The sequence below is a fragment of the Stegostoma tigrinum genome, chromosome 7, assembly GCF_030684315.1.
Source record: "Stegostoma tigrinum isolate sSteTig4 chromosome 7, sSteTig4.hap1, whole genome shotgun sequence".
NCBI lineage: Eukaryota > Metazoa > Chordata > Chondrichthyes > Orectolobiformes > Stegostomatidae > Stegostoma > Stegostoma tigrinum.
The window spans coordinates 19,995,614-20,017,725 of NC_081360.1; the positions used below are offsets into that span (position 1 = coordinate 19,995,614).

Below are 22,112 nucleotides of genomic sequence, written 5' to 3' on the forward strand. Positions count from 1 at the left end.
AGGTAAATAGATGGAACACAGTAATGAAAAGGAAACAAACAAGCAAACAGAACTAGAACCGCTGAACTTTGAGGAAATACCAATCATATTTTGCTGATAGTCAGCCAAGACTGACTCAAGTTAACTTAAGGGTTGGTCAAGTCCTTCCTGTAGTTTGTACCACTTAGAAACAGGATGTGTTTAATGGTTTGTGAAGTATTGTAGGATACTTTCTGACAATGAAATGTAGCCTTTTAACAATTTAGATTCAGTTGCACTCATGGGTTCACTGGAAAGTACAAGTCCCAAAGCACATCCCAGATTAGTATTCAGCCCCAAAACAGTTTGCCCCATAAACTAACAACTTAATTTTAATAGCTTTCAGAAACAAGTTGACCAGAGTGCAGAATGGATAAGAGATCAATGACTTTCAGATCAGACCCACTTCAGATTTAAGTGAGCATGACCAAGTTCAAATTCAGTGACGTTAATGAAAAGACAGACCTGACTGTGTTCCACTCTCCACAGATATTGCCTGACCTGCTAAGCATTTCCAACATCTCCAGTATTTTGCCTTTGCATTAGTATTTAACTCACTGCCATTTCTTCCAGGAATGCCTACGTTAATGTACTGCTCTTCACAAAAGACAGGGACTCTATTTGTTTCTTTTATGGGATACATCTTCATTTCTTTTATGGCTTCCCTTCTTATGTTTGATCAGGTATTTACCAGAATTGAATTTTCACAGTTACCATTCTTTCCTCGGCAATAGTCTCTGGATTTGACAGAAATGCAGATATTAATTCATGTGATTGTCAGAGTCCAGGAAGTTAGTGCCCAGTTAGTGAAAGGATAGGAGTTGCAGAATTTCCTGAGTTGATGACGACGCAAGAAAGGTGATTCTTGTTAGCACAGTGGCTCAGTGGTTAGCACTGCTGCCTCACAGTGCCAGGGACCGAGGTTCAATTTTACCCTCTGGCAGCTGTTTGTGTGGAGTTTTGCAAATTCTCCCTGTGTCTGCATGGGTTTCCTCTGGGTGTTCTGGGTTCCTTCCACAGTCCAAAGATGTGCAAATTAGGTGGATTGGCCACATGCTAAATTGCCAATACTATCCACTGAAGATGTTTGAGTCGAAGACACTATACTGGGGAACTCTTGCAGAAATGTCTTGGAGCCGAGATGACTGATACCGTAACCACCATCTTATATGTCAGGTATGACTCCAACCTGTGGAGAGTTTGCCCCCATTCCAATTTTGCTAGGGTTCCTTGATGCCACATATAGTCTAGTGCAGCTTTGACAGAGGGTCATTACTCTCATCTCACCTCTGGAATTTAGCACTTATTGTCCATGTTTAAACCAAGGCCATCTGGAGCTGAGCAGGTGCTGCTTGATAGCACTGCTGATGATACCTTCCATCAATTTATAGCTGACACTTACACCAAAACCAGAGCTGCCATTCCTTCAAATCTGACTCAATTTTGAGGTTTCACTATTTCTAGCATTTTTATTTCTGAGCACAATTATGTTCTGAAGAGAGCTCGTCCAAAATGATGATAAGGGCACAATACTTTTGCACTAAGTGCTTCTGCATGCAGTTCCTCAACTGTCATTTTGGAGATGGAATTAGTGAAACCTGATGAAATCAGGAAGACAAAATCCATTTTCTAAACTAATTAGTTTCGCAGGCAAAAGTGGGAAAACATGAGAAACTATTTAAAATCAAATCTAGTCAACTTCATCCAAAATAAGAAAGGAAAAGTAATGAAACATTTTTGAAATTATTTGTCTTTAGAACTGTTCCACCTGCATAACCTGGTCCTCATGTATTTTTATTTCCAAGTGAAAGACTGATTCTTGGAGCTCCTCATTAAAAAGTAGAATTAAGCTGACAACCAATTTAGGATTGTCAGTCAGGTTTGCACAGTGCCTTAATACATAGGGTCCTGTTCAACGCAAATGGATAGAACATGGAAATACACTGGTCTGTTTCAACTCAACCAGATAGATGACAGCCATTCTGTGGTTTACTGCTCAGGGCAATGCCATGATCAGAGGCAAGTGCCTATTTTAAAATTAAAACAAAGCTTGGCAGTTCGGTTGCAGTCATCATTAATTGGTGCATTCACCATGGCAACACCTCTATCACAGTCTACTTGCCAAACAATTATCACTCTCTCCTCACAAATGACGTCTTCCCTTTGCTTCAGTGCAACTTATCCTGATGAGTGCAAGAAGAAAAGCTTCAATAACATGTCCTTTATAAGCAATATGGAAGTTTTGCACTACCAAATGTGTATAAACATTACATGATTAGAAATCACATTGTGAAAAAAAATTGAAAGATGATATTCCATTTTAAATGGGTATTATTTAACATTTTGAAGAAAAGAATTATTTGAAATAAACAATGTATCACAGGACTTGGTTCTGAAAAGCCAAATATTTAGACTGGGCATCATAATGTTAATTGTGTTACATTTAGTGCTTTAACAGCTGAAAATATAACACAAAGGAACAAGAAAACAAGGATCCTCCTCTTGACGCCCTCACTCTCACCATTTTTTCCTCTGCAGGCATTTGCAACGTACCAAGATCCACCCATGAAGAATAGCAAGTTAGCACGGAATATCCATGAATGACATTAAATCATATCTGATCCCGCATTCAGCGTGTTCAAAGATGCACACACTCCAGTCAGAGTAACAAGAATACTTTTCCTTTCAGTCTATGGAATCAGTGACCAATTAAAAGGACCTACTTTCCGTTTCAGCCACTGTACATGCCAGCAACTGTTGGACATTGCTCTTCACATGGGCCAATACATCTGACACCGAATTAACTTGTTCAGGAAACTGGGCGGTTTAGGTCCTAAGGACCGTCCGGTGGCAATATATCCAAAGTCAAGAAAAATGGATTTATGTACAGATAAAGTCACAACAGAGCACCTTGTAATTAAAAGGAGGGCTCATATAGAATAAGGTTCGAAAGAAGTGCATATCTCCAAAGTCAGCCATGGTTTGAATATCTAGTAGATATGCACAGTTTAAGAATTTGACTGCAATGTTATTTACAGAAACTGATCTATTGATCAGTGTAAGAGTACCTCTGGTCTCCTCCATGCTGTGCTCAGCTTACGGCAGGCTCCAATTTCTGATTTACATAACCATTTTCACAGAGAATGGCACAAAGCCACTCTGAAAGATGTTACAGCTGAAGTGCTAATGCCATGTTACTTTTTCCCCCTTTCTGTACTACTGCATTCCTGTCGAGATGGTCCCTCTTTATCAAGTACTTAAGATTTATCCAACACAAGGACACAATTATGCAAAAAACAAACACTGGATTTGTTTTAACTAACTGATGGAGAAGTGGAAAGTCATAGCTGGAAAATGAAGACTAGCCATCACAGATAGTGACTCAATTATGCATATTCCTTTACCGACAAACGATATGCCAAGTAATGATACATTTACACAAACGATTAACCAAAATAAAAAGAGTTACGTATGTTCATCTATTTTATTATTATTGTATTGCACAGAGAATGTTTTCAATAATTTCTCTCATCATTTTGTAGTTACACTCTGGAGCGCAGAGACACAGTTATGCACAAAGGGGGAAGCAGTGGATGCAATATATTTGGATTTCCAAAAGACATTTGATGAAGGCACCACATGCTAGGCTCCTTAGTAAGAAAAGAGCCATGGTGTTGGAGGTAGGATTTAGAATAGATAGAGAAATGGCTAACTAATAGAAGAGACTTGGGATTGGTTAGGGGAGTGGTGTGGTTTCTGGATGGCAATCAGTAACTTGTGAAGTAGCACAGGGATGTGTGCTTGGGCCACAATTAATTATAATGTACATTAATGATTTGAATGAGGAGAGTGCATGTACTATTCCCAAGTTGTATGTGACTCAAAACTTGGAGGAAAAGCAAGTGGTGAGGAGATAGGTAGATTAAATAAATGGATAAAACATGGAATATATGAGAGAAAATGTGAAGTTATTCACTTTGGCAGGAAGATTAGAGGAGCTATATACTATTTAAAATAGCAAAAGACTAAAGAAATCTACAGCATAGAGGGATCTGGGAGTCTTCATGCATAAAAAAAGCTTGCATAAAAGCTCAGTCAGTAATAAGGATGGCAACTGGAATATTGGCCTTAGTTACAAAAGGAAATAAAGGGACAAAAATAGGAAGATCTTGTCAAAATTACACAAGGCACTAATTAGACCACATCTGGAATACTGGGAATAGTTTTGTTCCTGTTATTCATAGAACATAGAACAGTACAGCACAGAACAGGCCCTTCAGCCCACAATGTTGTGCCGACCATTGATCCTCATGTATGCACCCTCAAATTTCTGTGACCATATACATGTCCAGCAGTCTCTTAAATGACCCCAATGACCTTGCTTCCACAACTGCTGCTGGCAACGCATTCCATGCTCTCACAACTCTCTGCGTAAAGAACCTGCCTCTGACATCCCCTCTATACTTTCCACCAACCAGCTTAAAACTATGACCCCTCGTGCTAGCCATTTCCGCCCTGGGAAATAGTCTCTGGCTATCAACTCTATCTATGCCTCTCATTATCTTGTATACCTCAATTAGGTCCCCTCTCCTCCTCCTTTTCTCCAATGATACTGGCATTGGAGGCAGTTTAGAGAAAGTTCACGAAATTGATCTCCAGTACACAGGGACTGATTTATGAATAAAGATTGAGTTGAGCAGCCTGGACCTGTATTCATTGGAGTTTAGACAAATGAGAGGTGATCTTCTTGAAACATTCAAGATTCTTAAAGGGATTGACAGAATAGATCCAGAAAGGTGTTTTCCCCACTGTGGGAGGGTCTAGGACCAGGGGGGCAAAATTTCAGATTGAGAGTGTCTACTTCGGACAAAGGCGAGGAGCAAGTTCTTCTGTCAGAGGGTAGTAAATCTTTGGAATTCTTTACTGTAGAGGCTGAGTCAATATATGGAAAAGGGAGTGGAGGATTATCAGATCAGACATGATCTCATTGAATGGCAGAGCAGACTTGATGGGCTGAATGGCCTACTGCTGCTTCTATGTCTTATGGTCTTACACACATAGAGCTTCAGTGCACGTTGTAGGATTTGTAATTCTACAAAAAAATTGGGTGTAGACATTGAAGCCAAAGCCAGCATTTGTTGTGTATTCCTAATCCACGAAATTGTAGCTTGTGAGGCCTTTCAAGAAGTAATTAAGAGTCATCTACATTGTTGTGGGTCTGAAATTATATGTAGGCCAGACCAGTTAAGGATAGTAGATTTCCCTCCCTAAAAGGGCATTAGTGAACCAGATGGGTTTTTAATACAACCAATAGTAGTTTGATGTCACTATTACCGAGATTTGTTTTTATAGTCCAGATTGAAGACTGGAAGAAGGCAGCATATGCTCAGTCTACAAAGGTGCCACAGAATTTGGCTGTGCAGCAACATTCGTATTTCCTGCATCTCCAGAACAAATTTAAATTTGTCTTAGAAGACCCAACTGTCTGGAAAAATTCTTGGTTGTAGCACTGTTGGCCACTACTGTAAGTGGTCTGAATAACGTGCAGTTAATGTTTTGCCCATACTGCTCAATATCTAAACATACAATAATATATTTATATATTGCCATTAACAAGCATACAACTTCTCAAAGCACTTTACAACCAATGAAGTACTTTTTCAAAAATAGTCATTGTTTTAATGTAGGAAAATTGACAGCTAATCCATAAATATCAAGCTTCCGATCAACAACAGTGACAATGACCAGATAATCAGTTTCTATCATGCTCATTGAGAGATAAATATTGGATGAGAGATTTGGGACAACTCCCTTATTCTTCAAAATCTGTATTTTTATATCACTATTTTTATACACAACATGCTTGGCTGTTCAACCAGATCTGAAAGACAGTCTCTCAGACAAGACAGCATTCCCTTCAGACTGTAAAGGAGTGTTAGTTATGATTTATGATCATGTCCTAGAATTGGCCTTCAACCCACATTTCAAGGCCTGACCTTCTTGCAGGCAATGTCCCCTGTAATTTGTTTTGTTCCTGTGTGGAGCTCCATGGTGCATATGTGCTAGTGACTTTTGGAAGCAGATGCTATTCATTGGCATGTTAATCAGCTTGCATAGCGCTTCTCAGCAACCATGTGGCTTAAAAGGAATATTGCTTGCAGGGCTGTAATAGGACTGTCTTATGATCTGGGAGAAGAAAATCTTTAACATTTGATTTCCATTATAAATAATTGTAAAAGATTTGATCTGTTCACCTAGGTTCCCTGATACTGCCTCTCTGTGGATCTCAGAGGTCCATGTAAGGCAGCAGGTTTTGGAAGTCAATCAGAAGTGAACGCATCCACATGCCATTCAGTATGTACAGACCTGCTGAGTGGCTATGCAGCTTAGAAGGAACACTGCTTGAAAAAGTTTGCATGCATGAAAAATAATCTTACCATTAATCAGAAAAATCAGTAGATGCATTAACCTTGAATTTAAAAATTTTGGTGATCCCTTGAAAAATCTTCAGAATTCTCTACCAATAGGATTGTGGAAGCTTGGTCAGGGAATTAGTTCTAGGCATCGATCTTAGATTTCTAGTTCCTAATGAAATCAGCAGACATGATCAGCTATGATTGAGAATTATGGTGCAAGCTCAAGGGGCTGAATGGCCTACTTGTGCTGCTTTGTTTCTATGTTCAGCCTGTGGTTTCATTCTGTTGGCACTGGGTTTAGTTTTATTAATCACTGAGTGGTATTAAGAACAGTTTTCCAATGGTGTTGCTATTGCTAGGCCCAGCTGTGATTTGACAATCACAAGTCATTGCTCCTTTCAACATTATATCACAAAACCAAAGCACAAATACACGCACGACTGGATTAAAATGAAGGAAAGCGACCAGTGTTATGCTAATTTCACATTCTGTCAACTTCATCCTTTACTTGGATAAGAGCATTTTTAGTAGTACAATACTTGGGTATAGTGTAGGTTTGTTACTAATTCCAATAGAAGGAACAATTTAAAGTAATAAATAGCAAGCATAGAACGTATTGGTCTCGGTGCAATTCTTGTAGCACAGTGGTACTGTCATCAGGTTTATGTGTACATGCATAAGACAGTATAGAAATGGTCAACAAAACATTGTTGGTAGGTGGAAAAGGACAAAAAAAATGAAGGAGGACTGAAAATATTTTCTGAAAACACCTATTCAGAAGACCAGAAGTTAATTTCTAGTATATTAGAACACTTGACTGCTCATTTTCACCAACTCACCCATCTGAAGTTCTGGGATTGTCTCCACTAATGACCAGTCTGAGCTGAATCCACAGTGGGACTTATCCATGAGATTGTCCAGAACCTGCCTGACTGTTTGTCTTTCATCGACCATCATTGTTTTGGAGCTCTCATCAGACATGTGGACCCGTATCACCAGCTGCAAGATTGGATTAAACAGTTTATCAGGCAGATGGACTTTCGATGTCATCACACATTAGTATTTCTGATCTAATTTCTTATAAGAAAACTGCAGTCCTGTAGTGGGACTAATAGTACAAGCTCATTTTCAAGGCTAAGATAACAAGGTGTTAGAGCTGGATGAACACAGCAGGCCAAGCAGAAGAGCAGGAAGGCTGATGTTTCGGGCCTAGACCCTTCTTCAGAAAAAAAGTCAGCCTTCCTGGTCCTCTGATGCTGCTTGGCCTGCTGTGTTCATCCAGCTCTACACTTTGTTAACTCATTTTCAGGGCAACAGCTTAATAACCAATCACTGCACACTTTAAACAAAGAAATTAACAGTTATCAGTTTTCATATATTTTTGAATTAAACGCAATATTGAAAAGTTGAAAGTGACAAAGCTTCATGCTGAATCCCCTAAATGAGGCAACATCTGATTTTTTTATATTCACTGAATCCTTTCCTCAAATTTCATATTTCAACATTTCAAATATTCCTGAGTGATCAAGAGATGTGTCATTTTTCAGCTGTACATGTACAGTGAATTCATACTGTAAGTCAATGCTCTACACAGACATTTAAAATACCACATTTGTGGAACAGGAGCTTCAGTATGTTTTCTATTGCTTGTAGGCTTGCAGATGAGATCACTGTCTCTCTTCCCATCCCCCAGATGCCAGACCAAGCACCTGTTGATTACAGTTGCCATGAATTATTCTTGGGGGAGGGAGAAAGGTTTGTATTGTGGAGTATTTCCTTTATTTGTTAAATATAATCAATAGTTCAGTTCATATAGGTTGTCCTCTGGTAAAGGAATGGAGTATAAATAGGAAGTCTTGCTAAAATACAAGGTACTAGTCAAATGACATCTGGAACACAGTGAACAGTTTGATCCTTTTATCAAAGGAAAGGTATTACTAACATTACAAGCAGTCTATAGAAGGTTCACTAGGTTGATTCTGGGTATGGTGGGATTTTCTCATGAGGAGCAGGTGAGTAGATTGCACTTATGTTCATTAGAGTTGAAAGATTGAGAGGAGACCATATTGAAACATTCTTAGGGAGCTTAATAGGGTAAATGCAGAGATTTGTTTCCCCTTGTGGATGTGTCTGGGACCAGAGGGCATAACCTCAGAGTTGGGGGCTTGCCCAGTTAAGACCGAGATGAGTCGGGATTTTTTTTCCTCAGAGACTAGTGAATCTGCGGAATTCTTTACTGCAAAGGCCTGTAAAGGCCGAGACACAGATTTTTAAATTATTAATGGAATCAAGAGTTATAGGTGAAAAGGCAGGAAAGTGGACTTCAGGATTATCAGATCACCCACTGTCTCATTGAGTGGTGCAGCAAATTCAATGGACCAAATGGCCTGCTTCTGCTCCTTTGTCTTATGCTATGAATGGGAAACGAGTGGGCAAATTATATTTGTGGAGGCATGATGAGCAAACTGCTGCTCAGGTGATAGATTCTCTTTCCCAGTGGCCCTGTTATTGGAGCTAGTTTCCATAGTTCTGAATTTAGGCAGCTGTGCACTTGCAGGTTGTAGTTAATATTACCTGGTGTTGAAGCTCAACATTTTCCAGGAAAAAGCAGCTCTTTCTTACTGACGCACCATCACACCTTACTGACACAACTTTAAAAGTCAGTCCTTTCACTAACGATGTCTAATGGCAGCAGAGTGTACCACCTCCAAGTTGCACCACAGCAACTCACCACGGCACTCAAAGCATCTTCTAATTCTGTGACGTCTAACATCTAGATGATATAGGGCAGCTGCACGAGAGTACCACCACCTGATAGTTCCCAATAGCCACACTCCATCATAATACCATATGGGAGCAGAATTAGGCCATTTGTCTGCTCTGCTATTTATTCACGGCTAATATGTTTCTCAACCTCATTCTCCTGCCTTCCTCCTGTAACCTTTGTTGTCTTTACTAATAAAGAACCTATCTGTCTGATACATTCAATGACTTGGGCTCCACAACCCTTAATGACAATAAGTTCCACAGACTCATCACCCTCTTGCTGAAGATATTCCTTTTCATCTCAGTTCCAAAGGGTCATCCCTTCACTGAGGCTGTGTCCTCAGGTCCTAGTCTCCCCTACTTATAGAAACATCTTCTCCACATCCACTGTATAGGCCTCTCAATGAGATACCTCTCATCCTTCTAAACTCCAGAGTACAAACTCAGTCTTCAACCACTCCTCATTCCTCAGATCATTCTTGAGTTTCCTCTGGACCCCTTCCAAGGCCAGCACATCCTTCCTTAGATAGAGGCCTAAAATCACTCTCAATTTTCTAAATGCAGTCTGACCAGAGCCTTATACACTGTCAGCAATATATCTCTGCTCTCATATTATAGCTCTCTCAAAATTAACGCTAACATTGCTTCTGCCTTTGTAACTGCCAACTGAGCCTGCGTATTAACCTTAAGAGAATCCTGAACAAGACTTCCAAGTCCCTTCCTGCTTCACAGTTTTTCAAACTCTTTCCCCATTTAGAAAATAGTCTGTATCTCTATTCTTCCTACCAAAGTACATATCCTCACACTTTCCAACACCGTATTCCATCTGCCACTTATTTGCTCAATCTCTGAGCTTATCCAAGTCCTTTTGCAACTTCCCTGCTTCCTTAACACTATTTGTCCCTCCAGCTATCTTTGTATCATTTGCAAAATTAGCAACAATGCCCTCAGTTCTTTCATCCAGATTGTTAATGTATAGCAAGTATAGTTGTGGTGTCAATAGTGACCCCTGAGGAACACCACTAGTCACACTTGGGGGAAGATGGTGGTGTAATGGTAATGTCACTAGATTAGCAATACCAAGCCCCAGGCTAATGATCTCAGGTCATGGTTCAAACTCTGTCATGGCAAGCAGTCAAATTTGAATCTAACAAAAAAATCTGGAATTAAGAAGTTGCCAAATGATAACCATCTAACCACTCAGCACAGCCAGCCCATTTTCACTTACTTATCGTCACTAATCTCAGCTTTTTTCCCTGGCATACTGTAATCTATCCCTTTATCTGCCTAATGTAATTCCCTCTCCCTCTCGCTCTCAATCCTTTTCCCCACCCCGTAGCCCAGCTGTCAGCTCATATACCACGTTTTCCTAGCTACTACCAGTTCTGACGAAGGGACTCTGGATGAAATGTTAATTGGTCTTCTCTCCACAGATGCTGCCAGATCTGCAAAGATTCTTCAGCAATTTCTGTTTTTGCATCATGCAACCATTGTTGATTGTTGTTAAAATGCCAGCTGGTTCACTAATGTCCTTTAACGAAGGAAACCTGACATCCTTACCTGGTCCAGTCTACATGTGACTCCAGACCTACAATGTGGTGGACTCTTAACTGCCCCTTACTGGCCCTAGAAACCTAGTCAGATCAGGGGCAAATTAGGGATGGGCTGTCCCAGCCAGAGACACTCACATTTCACAAAGTAAAAACAAACATTTTATAGTTTCTTCACTGTCTTTGGACAAAGAACCATGGAATGCTTTTCTTAACAGTGCTGTCGATACAGCTACACCAGACTACATTTCATTCAGTAGCTCAACACCATTTTCAAGGGCAAACAGAGATCAGCAAGAAATACTTGGCCAATGACACACACATAACATTCAAATTTCAAACTCAGATGTGAATCCACTGATGGAAGATTTTTTTCCCCCCACAGATGCTGATTGGCATGCAGCTGTTTTCAGTTTTTGTTTGATTCTTTTGTACTGCTATTTTTCCCTTTGTTACTTGGCACCCTTACCTTTTTGATTTGTGCCTCTTTGATCTTCTCCAATGCCACCCTGATTTTTTCTGCCTTCTGCCTGGCAGCCTGCTCCTCCTGTAGATACATAGTGAAGAAATAAAGATGAATCAGGAGATCATAATGAACCAGAGGAACACACTTTACAGACACAGCATGACAAAAAGGGAAGCAGCTTCCTCTGACCAACAACTACTGTGCAGTGCGCTCGGGGCACATTTTAAATCAACATCCCCAAGCCTTGCAGCATCACACAGGATATTTAATTGGATGTTACTGAAGAATGAGCTTCACCCACATATCCTTCACTACATCTGTTTTTAACGTCTTTAATGCGATAAAATTAACTGGAGGGGAAAAAAAAAATCACAGAACCCACAGAACTTTGGAAAGGATGTCCCCTTGCTTTACATAATCTCTCAAGGGAACAAACTGCATTTGTTGTTGAGCAGACTATTTACACCCAATATTGCATTCAAGACAGCAATAACCTATTACATTAACACATCTAATTTTTTTAGTTTTTGAAAAGTGTAATGAAAAACATTTGAAACGGGCAAGCAAGCTGGTTAAAAGGGTATATGCAATTTCAGTTGTCTTCATTTTCCAAACACTCATCCATGAAAACTATTCTTTAAAACAGGTTATATCAGTTTACCTGCATATTTCAGTATGGCATGAAGTGGTATCCTGGCAAAGCTTAGGTTTAAACAAGCTGTGTTGTGAAAACTGAAAGCAACAGCTGGGAATAGTTCAGTTTATACCTACTATAAGCGTAATCCCATGCCACAAAAGACTCCATTGCTAACATGATAATAACTTCAGTACTATTGGCTGAGAACCTAATTAAACAATGAGCGAAGAAGCACCTAGGCAGCAGGTCCCTGTGCTAACACACTTTTAGAGAAATGATCAATTCATCCCTCCTCTCTTTAATTTTACATAAGTGTCTAAAGACAAGTGATGTGCATTCATCACATGGCAGTTAGATAATATCAGCAGGTGCAGATACTGAGAGGAATACAATAGGATTTTTTTTTAATAAACCATCAACTTTGCTCAACATCACTGCGTGATACCGGGGCCTCGGGGTGGGAGGTCCAAATTTCAATCTCAAAGGGAATTAATTGATGTGCATCACCAAGCTTACGCATTGAACCATAATCAAAACCAGAAGGCGAAAGCTTTAATATAGGTAGCCTAATTCATACTTGTACACTGTCCGCAAACTATGACCGATCCTTACTGTAGATGTTCAAATAAAAAAAAAAACAGGTTCCTGACCATCTGCTGGTACAAGTTTGCTAGTGATATGCAAGCAGAAAAGGGATGTCTTATCTTCCCTTGAGGCATACGTACTGAAGGAACCACCCAGCAACTGCACTGACAGCATCCCCAGGAAGAGCCAGCCTAGTGCTTAAAGGATAGATGAGAGAGTAAGGGAAACAGGAAATCCAATTCCACCCTAAAAAAGTTCAAAATTACCGTTAACAGAATGCAACGCCAGTTTATACTGCATATTTAAAATGTGCACTACAGATTTCATATTCACTTGAATCAGAAACCCAGTTTGTTCAGTCCAGAGAAAGTGTCTGTGAAAAAGGGATCACGTGTAATATATTTGCCATCATGAATTTGTTTGTTGCTTTTCTCTCTTTTACTTCTTAAGGCACTGATTCTTGCGAGGGTAAGTTTTTAGCGGTATCAGCTGATCCCCAATATTGTGTAATACTATTCACTGTGAGCACTAAAAAGTTCTTTGGTCCTGGAGTGTATCATAACTGAGTGCACCGTTCATTGGATTTCCATACTCCCTAGGAAGAGACAATGTCATTGGGTGGTAAGTAGTAGCAAGAGCTGCAAATGCTGGAGTCAGAGACAACACAGTATGAAGCTGGAGGAATAGGAACCCTTCTTTGGAAATTTCTGAAGAAGGGTCCTGACTTGAACTGTCAACTTTTCTGCTCCTCTGATGCTGCTTGGCCTGCTGTACACCTCCAGCTCCATACTGTGTCGTCATTGGGTAGTGAGTTCACTGACCACAAGGCTAATTTTAGCAAACAAACTGCCATCCAGCTGACATTACTGCACTGAGCACAATAAGAATTAGCCACATGGAGCTCACGTAGTGCAGTAGTAGCGTCTCTATGTCCTTTACTGGGAGACTTGGGTTCAGTGCCCCCAAATGTTCCACAGTGTGTAAAAACATCTCTGAGCAGGTTGACTAGGAAAAACAGGTCATACGCACCTGCAGGGGCCCTCTTGTGGCACCATAAGAAAAAGAATAATTAAACATGTAGGGTTCAAGTGTTATAGTGGTGGTGTTCCTACCACTGGATTGCAAGACCTGCGTTCAAGTCTTAACTGCTCCAGAGGTGTGCAATATCATCCTTGAACAGGTTGATTAGAAAAAGAGAGTAATTTTTTTACAAGTAGCCATATGGGGCTTGCGTGGTACTGTGACAGTGTCTCTACCTCTAAACTTAGGTCTCCTGAAGTTTAAGTCCCACCTTCTAAAGTGTGTAATATCATTGTAGAACTAGGGGATTAGGAAAATATCCAAAGGGGAGTCATGTTTGCATAGGTCACTAATTTCTTTAACTAATCAACTGGAGGACTTAACTTCCTATCTTCTAAATTTGATTTTTTTTTAAAGTTAGATTCATAAACAGAGGAAATATGTTTCCTGTAAAGATTTGGTTAAACTGTCATAAAGTTGATCTAAGTCAGGGTAGTATTTTACTAAAAATCATTTAAGGGATGTTGCATCCCTGGCCAGGCCAGCAATTATTGTCAATCCTAATTTCCCAAATTTGGGATGGATGAAAGGGTAAAAAATGTCTACCCAAAAATTGACTGTTTTTTCTCAAATCAGGATAACTCTGCGTGGAGATCTGTTCACAGCATGTAGCAGCCAGGTCCCTGCAAATATTAACAAGTCAAACAGCTGGTGCAAACACACAGCTAATTGCGCTGCCAAAGTCTAATACAGTATTATCGGACTTTACGTCCAAATTTAGCTGCTGACAATGGAGACACAGGATACAAAATCCAAGTCAATCCCAGCCAGAAAAACCCCAGGCATCCAGTTAGTGTCCTGCTGAGCTCCCAGAAATGAAGAATTGCGGCAACTGTAAGTGCCATTCTCACGTTCTTGCCCAAAAATTGGGATAAACTCCAATGCTTGGTCAGCAGACTTTTGTTGGGCAAGCAAGTACCAGTATGGTCTTGCCTCCATCTACAATGTGTATGCAAATTTGCAGACTTTTATTTCAGTATTTCCTATAGGGAGATGGTGGTATAGTGGTTATGTTATTGGATGAGTAATCCAAAGGTCCAGGCTAATGGCGCGGTGACACAAGTTCAAATCTCACCCACGCACCTAGTGAAATTTGAATTCAATTAATGAGCCTGAAATATATAGTTCAGTGATAGTTTCATGAAACAATCATCAAATGTGAAAAAAGAAATCTAGTTCACTGAAGTCTACAATCCTTACGAGTCTGGCTGACATGCAGCTCTAGACCTACTTAAATCAACCCTTAAATGACCCTCAAATGATGTAGCAAGTAAAATGGTGTAGAAAGCTGCTCAGTTCAAAGCCAATTTGGAAAGGACAATAAATGCTGAACTTACTAGCAATGCTCACATCCCATGAATGAAAAAAAATTGTACCCTTTAATTTATACTGTCTCTCATTTTTCAATGAATTACTTCATATCTTTAAATTTCATTTGCCATGTCTGTGAAATTGGTGAACTCCGTTTTTAAAAAGTGCTACCAACATCCTAATTTTATTGCAAATGTGTTAAACTAAGGTTTAGTTTGCTTAAATCTGATGGGCAAACCTCCTGGAATTGATCAGGTCTTAGAAAAGTATGTAAATTTCTCCAAGGGCAGTTCTTAGCTGGAAAGATCTGGCAGTGCATTTCTAACCAGTTGTCACCATGACCTGTTGAAAATATTCAATTCTTGCTAAAATAGATGACTACAGATGCTGGTTTCCCATGAAATGAATAGAACTGACATGGGCCGAGTGCATTGAGAATTGTCAAACCCAGTCATACCTTTCAATGATAGCTACACAAAGAGGATTCCAGGATGATGCACTGAATAGCAAATATGAATGAAAAGTCTTGCTAATTCTGATCCCCCACCTCTTAGCTACCAAAATTATTGATCAGCTTAATGACAAGCCCCAAATGGCCCACAGACCAGCTTGATATACAAGTGGGAAGAGCTCCACTGATGTGTTTGGGCAGTTCACAGCAGATTTTCTTCAAGTCTTCTCCTGTTTAAATTCTCCATGTGCCAAATTCCCAATGTCAGCCAGTCAGCACTTCCTTTCCTTGTTCCCTTCACCTTCCTATAAGGAAAATCCCTTGGGGGTTCCTCTCAATACCAAACAGCTGCTCAAAAATAAGGAAGGGGACTCAAAATGAAACAACAAGGAAATACCAAAACAATTTGTTAAAACACTTACTTATGATTCAAATTGTTCAGTTCTTAGTTCCTCAAAATTTGTCAGATAATGAAGCACTCTGTACCCATAGACAGTTAAGCTTGGGCTGACAAGTGGCAAGCAATATTTGAACCATGCAAGTGGTGAAAAATGACAATCTCCAAAAAGAGAATTTCTAAACGTCTTCTGCCAACATTCAGCGCCATGATCATCAAATCTTCCCTCCATCCTGGGATCAACATTCAGACTGGGGCTCCTGTAGCAAGTAAATCACTGCACTCCCCAAAACATGTCTCTCATGTATAAGACACAGGCCAAGCATTTGATGAAACACTCCCCATCTGCCTGTATTAATGCAGATCCAACAATGCTCAAGAAGCTCAACACTATCCAAGTCAAAACTACCTGCATGACAGGCACCCTGTAGTCCATCCTAAAAATTCACGCCCACAGGTGGTGTACCATGGCAGAAGCAGCTATTGTCAAGAAGATATATTTCAGTAACTGGAAAAAAGCTTCTTTGACAGCACCTTCTAAACCTGTAGCCTTTATAATCTAAAAAAAATAAGGGCAGCAGATGCAGGCATACATCATCACTTCCATGTTTCCCTCCAACTCACACACTATCCTGACTTGGAAAATGATTGCCTTTTTGTAATCATTGCTTGGTCAAAATACTCAAACACTACCTTAGAAGTGCCATAGGACCTACCTTCATCATGTGGACTACAATGGTTCAGGAAGACAGCTTGCGAAAATGTTTTCACAGGCAATTAGTTATGAGCAATAATTGCTGGTCTTCAAAGGACTGTCCACATTCCATAAATGAATGAAGGAAAACCAAACATAAAACTTCATTCATCTTCCCATAACTATTTTTCATTCTTACGCTCAATGATATAGTCCAATCAAACGAGTGAATTAATGGTGGGATTGTTCCAGTTCTGGCTAGTATGATAGCTGGCCTACTAAGATGCCAAGGCCGTGGCTGTTTCCTTTGACCAGATCTATTAACTAACCTCAACGTAACTCTCTAATTGGGTTCCACACTAAAGTTCCACTTTCCTCATCTAATTTACTCCATTCCATTTGCCACCCTCCGAAATAACTCAATATTGCTGTAGTGCCCACAGGCACTGACCATTCTCTGGCACATCATCTCAAATGGCCACTTGAGAGCTGAGGAATTGTTCGCTGCACCCAGTGTTCTCACCTGACATTCCCCACACACACGGCTTTGGACTGACCTTTTAATCTGCTTGGTTGAGGCAACCCATGAGATCTGTTCTTCCAGCTGAGATTATCGCATGTCAGGAATCAAACCTAGGACACTGGGGGAGTGTCACCAAGTTTGCAACAGGGAATAAAGATCCTAATCTAAAAGGCCAACAACGCAGATGTGTCAGCCTGTTAAGCAAGAAGTGAAGCTTCTGGTTGGGACTTTGTCCAAATCTGAACCATAATTTTGAATCAATGAAAATTTATCTGTGCAGGCAAATCATAGTGTCCTCCCAACAAGAACTTCACAAGTGAAATCCCATCAAACAAGAAGTGACAGAGTAGAACGATCCAAGGTATGGAATTACAAAATTGAATTGAACTTGGTGTAGTTATAAGTTTCATCAAGCCATTATTTCTGGGCGAATGCAGTAATCTTTTGGAATTTAAATCTGGGACCAACTCTGGAAATCATTTCAGTTGTCAGATATTTACCCAGCAGGACTCCATCCGGTTTACATTTTTTGCAGTCATTGAGGCTTTGGTTTAACTTCAAAACTGTGTTTTAAGAGTTCGAAAACTCACTGCGGACCAAATTTGTCCAGTGCTCAAGCTTTAGAAGCTTTCAAGGGATCAAGAAATTGGAGCTTTGCTAAGTTGCATTTTGTTGATTTGTTTATTTCTGTAAATATTAGCATTTAGCTGAATATAATTACAACTCAAATGCTACAGTATTGGTAGGATATTTCATTTTTTTTAAATCCAGACTAGTTGCATGTTGTCATTTTCTTAGTGTTTTGAAGTGTAAATTAGCATGCACAAAATTCAATATACGTAGCCAGAATGACAAAAACAAAGTTTGAAGTAATTGAAAAAACTAAGCAAAACTCCTCTTTCAAGTTATCCAGGAAGTGCTGAGAGAGATTGACAAGGAATAGCATGCAGGCATTAGTCATGCTGTCATGCAAATGCCTGTTTAAGTATCAAGTTTTTGAAAAGCACAAATACAAAAAAAAGCTCAAAAGCAAAGCTTTTTTTCCCCCACTCGTCATTGGGGAAAGGCATGGGTCACAAGCAGAGAAAGTTAATAAATAAGCCAATTACTGGAAGAGACGGAGGAATACAACTGAGTATAACCACTCCTAGCAGCTTGGTCAATACACTGCAATAGATTGAGAAAAAGGGAAATCAAAAAAAAATTCCTTGATATATAAATATTAACGAGGATATGGGATTGGCAACAAGTCACAGGGTTACTCATTCTACCTACAGGGTTTCATCACATGCAGGTTGGAAGATACGCTTCACCTTGGTCAGCAAATGAGAAGGTTTCCCAGCTATGTTTCTCAAAATGATTGACGTTTCCCTGTCCAGATAGGAATGCTTGGTGCAGGAAATAAAGAAAAAGAGAAATAAATCAGTGCAGTGATAAAATAAAGCTAAAGTGTGCAAGCATAGGATTTAAAAAAAAAGCAACCTAATCATATTGGAAGAGTAATCAGCAGTAAACCACTTTTCTTTCAGGGAACAACAAATTCATACATATTCCTTAAAGATTATATATGTTCAAATACACATCTAACTAGTACAGTATACAATGACAGAGTACCATGCATCTCTGCAGCACAAGTTTCAATTCAGCCTCACATTTGGCCACAGAATTATGGGGTCAAAATTCTTCTTTAGAAGTGGACATGGATACAATGTGGCCCATTTAATTGACAGCAGATCAATCATACGGGATAATTGCTGAATATGCTACCCAGTGTGGAACTCAGTCAAGCTGATCACCTAAACTCCAGCTTAGATTGCTGGCCTGTTGCCAGTTTTATTTATTGTCTTCCTATCTTTTGGAAGGTATCAGGATTACTATTGTGGGTCCACAGTGGTAAGTAAATTGAAACAAAGGCTTGGTAGCTTTTCTTCATGAATTTTGTACACGTTCTGATGACAGGATTTTTGAGCTTGAGAATGGATGAACTTAATTTTAATCACCTCTTACTGGTAAACGTTGAGACAACAGGTGCAGGTCAGGTTTTTTCATATTATAAAATTTCTTCTTTAATAAGGGGCACACAGCTGTTATTACAGCATATAAGTAATACAGAGAGCTGAACAGCACTTCACATCCCATTGCAGAAATTTGAGAACCTAAACTCAGTTTTCCTTTTTTAAAGGTCAGTACACACAATCTTGAAGCTGGAAGACTGTTACAAAAAATTCAACAGTTTCACCCAAAGAAATCCACCATCCTTACCTGTTCTGGTCTGTATCTGACTTCAGTCCTGGAGCCTTCTGAAGTAGCTGAGCAAGTCAGTCACTCAGCTATATAAAACTAGTATCAGCAGCTCAAAAGCAATGTTCAGTAATACCATACCTCAAATCAAAAAAAAATCCACCCTAACCCAACAATAACTCCCATTGCTGTATCTGCAACATTTCCATGCCCGACATCCGTTATCCTGTGAACTTGCATTAAGATTGCTAGCTTACTGCCATATTTGGGATAGTGTGTGTTTATGCATGTAATTGTTTAAGAAAATGTCCTTGGACAGTGCCACACAGTCGCCAGCCTCAGTGATAGGAAATATTATTTAGTCCAGTCACAGGTCACAATGAAGCAGAAATAAATTCATTACATTTCACTATAAATCAGTAGACCACATAGTTACAAATACAAGCGATTTCAGAAACATAAAAAAAAGTTGCTGGAAGAGCTCAGAAGGTCTGGCAACATCTGTGAAGGAAATAAACAGAGCCAATGTTTTGGGCCCAGTGACCCCTCCACAGCACTGATGCTGCCAGACCCACTGAGCTTTTCCAGCAACTTCAGTTTTGTTTCCAGGTTTACAGCATCTGCAGATCTTTTGTTTTTGTTAATTCAGAAACATTTCAGTTTTCCAAGCTAAGTTGCAATTTAGTTTGAAAACTTTAATTGATAGATACAATGCCAGCTTCCATTCTCTTGGCAGGTCAGCTGTTAAGGATAACATCTAACCAAGACAGAGGCAGCTCAGGTGTGATCTCTGTCCTGTATTGAGTTACTTGATCTCAGCTAAGGAGCTACAATTGGCCTCAACACATTCAGAGATGAACAATGACCGCCCCATCAAGGTATAAAAGAATCTGTGACCTCTCATTATTTTAGTTTGCCTTGGCCAGGCTATTTATAGAAGACACTATGCAAAGATAGGATGACCATTTCAAACTACAGAAGTCGTCATCTGACTCCTTAAATCCAGTTTAACCACAAGGCTGGCAGGTCTGGCAAAGATGCATAAATTTCCTATTAGTATCAGGCACAAAACTGCAAAGGAGAAGTTAAACTCATCCAGGTAATAACACAAACTATAGACAGTCAAGAGAATACGTGAACATGTTAGCACAAATCAGCTATTTATTTCCCTTCCATACCTCTAATACCTTTTTGAGCAATAAACAACTCCAACTGCAGCCTAACAAATTCACCATTACTTTTATTTTCAACGATGCTCATAAATAGATCCCTCAAATTTGCAGACTGTCCCACACTTAATCACGTCTAAAGAACTATCTGCACCTCTCTTGCTCATCCACTCATTCATACACCACTCCCAGCTCTGTGAAGCCAAGCAAGATCTACTTATATAAGATAGGGTGTAGAGCTGGAAGAACACAGCAGGCCAAGCAGCACCAGAGGAGCAGGAAAGCTGACGTTTCGGGTCTGGACCCTTCAGAAATTTCTGAAGAAGGGTCCAGACCCGAAATGTCAGCTTTCCTGTTCCTCTGATGCTGCTTGGCCTGCTGTGTTCATCCAGCGCTACACCTTGTTATTTCAGATTCTCCAGCATTGGCAGTTCCTACTATCTCAAGATCTACGTATCACTGATCTAAAATAAAATGAATCTGCCACCTGTCTGACCTCTGCAATGCCCCCAATTTGAAGACAAACTCTAATAGGTTTCTCACACTTCAGTTCCAGATCATTTTACATAAATGGAGATCGAGACTGCACAGAGCAGATCACACCACCAGCCAACTAAACACAATTCACGAATGAAGAAAACATCTTTGCTTCCTGCCCAGTTATTTTTCCACCTGTGATTGCAATCCTTCTTACACAATCTGTTTTAATTGGCATAAGTCTCTTAAGTGGTGCTTCTTCAAATGCACCGTCTTTCCTTTTCACTGCACACTAAAATTATTCAGCAACCTAAAATTAATTTAACCAAACGTGATCTGCCCTTCACAAATCCATGTTGATTATTCCAGATTTGGCATGTTTTAAACATAGTGATTTTATTCTGCAGTAGGGTCTTGAGAAAATTATCCACAACCCACCAGAGATTAACTACCAATCATTTCCAGCTTCATCCCCTTTCCTGCTGTTGAACAGTAGTGCAACGTTTGTTGCCATCGAGCCAATTTCCCATCTTGATTATTGGAAAATTGATTAATCATTGCTCACTTCTTTATTCACAGTGGGCCATCATCTGAGGTCTTTCTTACTTACATTTTTATTAATTTGCTTTGTTTCAAAAATTTGTCTCCAACAGGCATCCAATACCTACTCAGATGCATTTAAGTTTCGCTTCTAATGTCCAATAAAAATTGAGGCAAAATAAAGTATCTCCACAGTTCATCATTCTCAAGTCTAAGAAGTTCCTTTCATCTTTAAAAAGGTATCTCAGTTCTCCTTCAATGATTCTTTTATTTATTTATCCCTTCATATTGGCTGTCTTCATTTTTCCTCCTCTTTCTGTCTTCCCAATCCTTAGGTTTCCTTTCTACATGAATATTTATCATTCAAAATCATGGAACCCCAATCTACTTCGAGACGTCCCCCTTGTTCCTCAACTAATAACCACCACAAATGAATGTTAAACTCTTTTTGGATGATGCCATTTCCTTTTTGCCCAGGTCTTCAAAACGCTGCAACTTCTTCTTTCTTTCCCGAGGTCTTTTTACAAATGCCTTAGCAGCATCTGAGAATATTCCTTTTAAAGGTTAACTCTTCACTTGTCCCTATTTTTTTTTTTTTTTTCGCTCTAATGAGGCTTTGTAGCCATGGGCCTTGGTCCCTCACTAAAGCTTCTCCAAGAATAAATACATTTTGTCCATGTTTGGTGTACTTCTGATCTTGTTTGATCCGCTTGTTTCTGCTTCATTAACATTTGCTCCGGGTCCAGTAACACTGGAAATTCAAAAAAATGTTCATGTTCAAATCCTTACAA

At 39.6% G+C, this 22,112-nt stretch overlaps 1 protein-coding gene across 4 annotated transcripts in view; it reads right to left on the reverse strand.

The window, feature by feature from the left end:
* Positions 1-22,112, reverse strand: part of LOC125453846 (ras-associated and pleckstrin homology domains-containing protein 1) — a 199,186-nt gene that overhangs the window by 32,718 nt on the left and 144,356 nt on the right. For 2 of the 4 annotated variants that reach the window (XM_048533877.2, XM_048533875.2), the window contains 3 exons: positions 18,208-18,282; positions 11,220-11,297; positions 7,274-7,433 (listed from right to left, as the gene is read on the reverse strand). In XM_048533877.2, coding sequence (XP_048389834.1) covers positions 7,274-7,433; positions 11,220-11,297; positions 18,208-18,282 — 313 coding nt within the window. The remainder of the gene's footprint in view (positions 1-7,273; positions 7,434-11,219; positions 11,298-18,207; positions 18,283-22,112) is intronic. The other 2 variants (XM_048533878.2, XM_048533876.2) reach the window with 1 other exon arrangement.